Source organism: Limulus polyphemus, unplaced genomic scaffold (assembly GCF_000517525.1).
Source record: "Limulus polyphemus unplaced genomic scaffold, Limulus_polyphemus-2.1.2 Scaffold2083, whole genome shotgun sequence".
Taxonomy (NCBI): domain Eukaryota; kingdom Metazoa; phylum Arthropoda; class Merostomata; order Xiphosura; family Limulidae; genus Limulus; species Limulus polyphemus.
Genome location: NW_013667693.1, coordinates 30348 through 35370, shown reverse-complemented (window position 1 = coordinate 35370; position 5023 = coordinate 30348). Strand labels below are relative to the sequence as shown.

General features: G+C 29.9%; 1 protein-coding gene across 2 annotated transcripts in view; it reads right to left on the bottom strand.

Moving 5' to 3' along the window:
- Window positions 1-5023, bottom strand: part of LOC106465875 (protein arginine methyltransferase NDUFAF7, mitochondrial-like) — a 40350-nt gene that overhangs the window by 8583 nt on the left and 26744 nt on the right. For both annotated transcript variants that reach the window (XM_013926116.2, XM_022393831.1), the window contains exon 8: window positions 715-858. In XM_013926116.2, coding sequence (XP_013781570.1) covers window positions 715-858 — 144 coding nt within the window. The remainder of the gene's footprint in view (window positions 1-714; window positions 859-5023) is intronic.

Here is a 5023-nt window from a genome sequence, read left to right as displayed (position 1 = left end):
TTTTTTCTGAAAAGGTGGTGTCTATTTACTTGTGACCATGCTGTGTAGAGCAAATGTAACAATTCTCAACTTAGGAGTTTTTATATTACCTTATAAAGTTAACAACTTAAACTTGTATAATATTAAAGTTTGACTTATTAAATATGTTTGCCCCAAAGGATCAACGAACTCCATGAAGTGAAAGGAAGATCCAACCACCAATCTGATTGATAATGTATCACCAACTTGATTAACATTGTAACCACCAATCTGATTGATAATATATCACCAACTTGATTAACATTGTAACTACCAATCTGATTGATAATATATCACCAACTTGATTAACATTGTTACCACCAATCTGATTGATATCCCTAACCTTCACTTCAGCCAAAATCAATTGTAATAATGAAAATTTGCAGCAATACCTTACGTGTGAAAAAAATTATTTACTGAGTAGTAAAATCACAATTATAAAGCAAAATCATGAAGGATTAGAATCAAGAATTATTTTTAGTTTGAAGCTGTAACTGTACTGCAATTTCTCTCTCTTTCTCTGTATATCCATATATGTATGGATATCATATCTCAACTAATAGGTGTTAATAAATAGCATAAATACTTGTTCTCACAAAATTATAACACTGAGAGAATAAATTTATGAACTGTTTTTTAAAAGTTAACTTAAAATTTCAAACTGCTGCCACTAATTTATTGTAAATTTTCTCTTACCCTAAAGGTGTCGCCTTTGTTACCATCATGACCATAATCAACCACCAGGCCACAACCCCCTTCTTCTTCAAGCCGTATTGCAATGTCCTGAACTAAAACTCCACTCTCTGGACTAACCTCTACATTATTTCGAGTTTCTTTAGGCTAAAACAAATGAGAGAGAGATAACAGGTTTTTACATGTATTTTTAGATCATGTATAGAAATAACACAAATTTCTTCTTAGCTGGCTTACCAATTCAAAGTACAGGGAAAACATAAGAACCCCAGAGAGGTAACATGGTTTGCAGGCAGGTCTGAAAGTTGATCCCCAATATCACTCATTGGGGGCTAAAGGTACTGCTAGATTTGGTGTCAAATGGTCAAGCAGTTTGCTAGTTAAAAGTGAAATATTTTTATACCAAAAATAATAATAAAACAGTAAAGAAAGGAGGAGAATGAATGGATTCAGCTTTCTTACAAGTTTTTCTTTTTTTATGATTTTTGTATATGTAATGTGTTGTGGAGCTTTACAAATTACTGAAGAGTAATACCTCCATCATGAAAGCAGCAAAATCTCAATATCCACAACATGCATATATAGTGATTTAAATTTGTACACCATTTCACAATTAATTAAATAAGTTGACTAGAGCACTTTAACAAGCAAGTAACAGTTTACTCAATCTGTTTTTATCTCCTTCAGATAATTCACAGGATAATGTACAATTCCTACATTTCTTATAAGATAAAATTTTTCTACAAGTTTTGTATGATACAGTTAGTTAAAACATTAAAATTTAATATAAGTAGAAATTAACTTTCATTCACTTTTACAAGTTTCATTGCCTGACTTTCTGCTTCAGTAACCATTCATCTTCCATTAAGTCCAATTTCAACCAGTTTCAGAATATGTAAAACTAAAGCACAATTGCAACTGTTTTAACACACACAAGTATGGAAAGTATTTTTATTAAATAGAATACTTGTAACTAGAAATTAAAGCTTTTATATACAGTGGCTACAAACTGAGAACAATAAAGAAAATTATAACAAGTTACATTCTGATAAGTAGTTTTTGCTGTATATACCATAATGTACTGGATACTCGGAACAAAAAATAATACTTAACTTGTTATTATAGAAGCAAGTCTACAGTGTCAATGTGAAAATTAAACTCACTGTCTGATACCAGCTATAATTCTTGAATGAACTCAAATGAGTTTTGAGATTTATTTCCAAGATTCACAACATTTACAAATCACTGTAAAACTTATAACAAAACAGTAAAGTTCCAGTTGTAAAGTTTAACGGTGACATACCATGACAGAGTACAAGCAAAGTACACTTATCTTTTTCTCCATCAAGTTGTATCTGTAACTTTTAGACAAACATTATAATAGTGGCAAAAAATACTTAAAACATGAACACATTCACAGCTCATTGCTGTTATTTATTAAAACATAAGCAAAAAAATCCATTTGATGACAATACTACATACTGATTTCACTTTCTAAATATAACAAACTATATTCAGCTGTATAAACAACACTGGATAGATTTTATCAATTAGTTATGTTCCCACTGTTTACACAGATAGAGAAAGCATGATGAAACACAGGACAGTAGATACACAGTTACATGGAATAATGTTTATATTGAACATTAAAAATAAATATTACACTTATGCTTGTTACTGTACAGATAAAAAAAAATTATAAAACCATTTTAATTTTATCAATTTAGTATACCTTTCAAACTTTCTCTTCGTTTTATGATGTGCACAAACAAAGTAAAATGCAGCGTACACAAGTACTAAGTTTCTGTTAAGTCAAGGCAGTTCAGTTTTTTGACTGGTGTATAACTACTAATTGTGTAAATAAACACTTATTGTTACAGTATGTAACTATCTTACCAATATTTTTTAATTAAAAAAGGTAGTCTGTATAAAATATTATAATGTCACATTTTAGGTAAACATCAACATCTGTTTTTTTCAACAACCAAGTGATGGAAACATGTGTTGAAACTCCTACTTCTTTTATTAATGTCAACAAGATTTGTTATAAACTCATCCAGAACACAGCACTTGTTCTCTTCATAAGTGAAGAAACAGCAGCTGTTCATTTTAATACAGTTATGTTGATCAAAAGTATTTAAACTATGTTTGAATAAAACATTCATCTAATTACACACAGAAAGTCTGATAGGATTTCTGAGAGTTAATTATTGAATTAGGCTTTTATTTTCTTAAAATATTTGCAGCATATGTTATTTTACTATGATCCACAATAAAAAAAATAAAAAACTGAATAATTCTGTTGCGAAGTTATGAAAATTTTGCTATTGGAATAGGCCAAATATCATACCTCAAAAAAAAAAACAACAACAACTGGATTGATTCCTGCCTGAAATCAAAGGTTTATCACTCTTAAGTCATAGCTTTAGTGAATTAAACTAGCATACTGTGCCTGGAAACAAAACAATAAGAATATTAATCATGTCACCGACTTGTTGAAATACAGTGGTTATATTAAGTTTTTATTTAAAAACACACACTTAAACAAGCAACAGTCCCAAAACTCATTTTATACAATCCCATACATACAAGTTAAATAAGCTGGTTAGCTTGATTGAGTAGTCTCCTAGAAACCTGAAAGATAGCTCTTTGTGTTATGCTCATATTTGTCCAAAAGATAAAAGGGAAAGGGTGATCTAAGAAAAACCTGGAATTGCCTGTAAATCAGATAATGAAAACTGAAATTCATGTTATATTAACAAAATAAAAAGAATATTAAAGTCTTGCCCTAAAAAATGAAATAGCTGTCAGGAAAAAACAAAAGATTTATATTCTGTCTTTACTGATCATGTTTGTTTGCATATGCAGAAGATGTAGAAACCTTAAAATTCTGAATCCATTTTCTATAAGAGGTATATTACGATTGGATATAGTATAAAATTTATAAAATACCTTGTTAAACTACAATTCAGACCACCACCACTATATAAGCCATTAATGTCTTAGTTTTAGGATGCAACACTACTTGATTAGTTATAAGTGTTATACAGATCAGTAATGCCAGGCCTTCAAAAACAGCATTCAGTGATTGAAATATAATAATGTGCCTGATTTTTTTTACATCATGCAGCAGACTTACTAACTTCAAGTCCTAAGTGTGTTGGACACACTCAGGAAATGTTTACAAGAGCTTCACACTAATATATACACACCATATCCAACATCTACCAATGTACTGAGAATATAGTTATGCATGTAGACTAACTTCAAGTCCTAAGTGTGTTGGACACACTCAGGAAATGTTTACAAGAGCTTCACACTAATATATACACACCATATCCAACATCTACCAATGTACTGAGAATATAGTTATGCATGTAGACATGGATAACGTAAAAAATGTTTAACGATTCACTTATACACAATACTGAACATATACAATCAACAAATCTCAGAGATAAATCTTACTGGTGAATATACAGATACATGCTTCCAACTTGCAAGTTATTTTCAAACCTTTTTTTTGCTGTTAACTCTTTCTATACAAGTACCCTTTTCTGCATAAGTCATGATGTTTTACTGAGTTACATTCAAAATTTAATTAAACTACATTATTTTCATGATATGTGAATAAACTTGGCATCAAAAACGTAGTTAATAAGTCAAATTTAATATTATACAAGTTTAAGTTGTTAACTTTATAAGGTAATATAAAAAACTCCTAATTTGAGAATTGTTACATTTGCTCTACACAGCATGGTCACAAATAAATAGACACCACCTTTTCAGACAAAATGAAATTTTTCAGTCATATTCACATGAATTGATAATTTACAATTCAATTAATATCTAGTAACAATGTTAATCACGTTGGTGATACATTATCAATCAGATTGGTGGTTACAATGTTAATCAAGTTGGTGATACATTATCAATCAGATTGGTGGTTACAATGTTAATCAAGTTGGTGATACATTATCAGTCAGATTGGTTACAATGTTAATCAAGTTGGTGATATATTATCAATCAGATTGGTGGTTACAATGTTAATCACGTTGGTGATACATTATCAATCAGATTGGTAGTTACAATGTTAATCAAGTTGGTGATATATTATCAATCAGATTGGTGATTACAATGTTAATCAAGTTGGTGATACATTATCAGTCAGATTGGTTACAATGTTAATCAAGTTGGTGGTACATAATCAGATTGGTAGTTACAATGTTAATCAAGTTGGTGATACATTATCAATCGGATTGGTGGTTACAATGTTAATCAAGTTGGTGATACATTATCAATCGGATTGGTG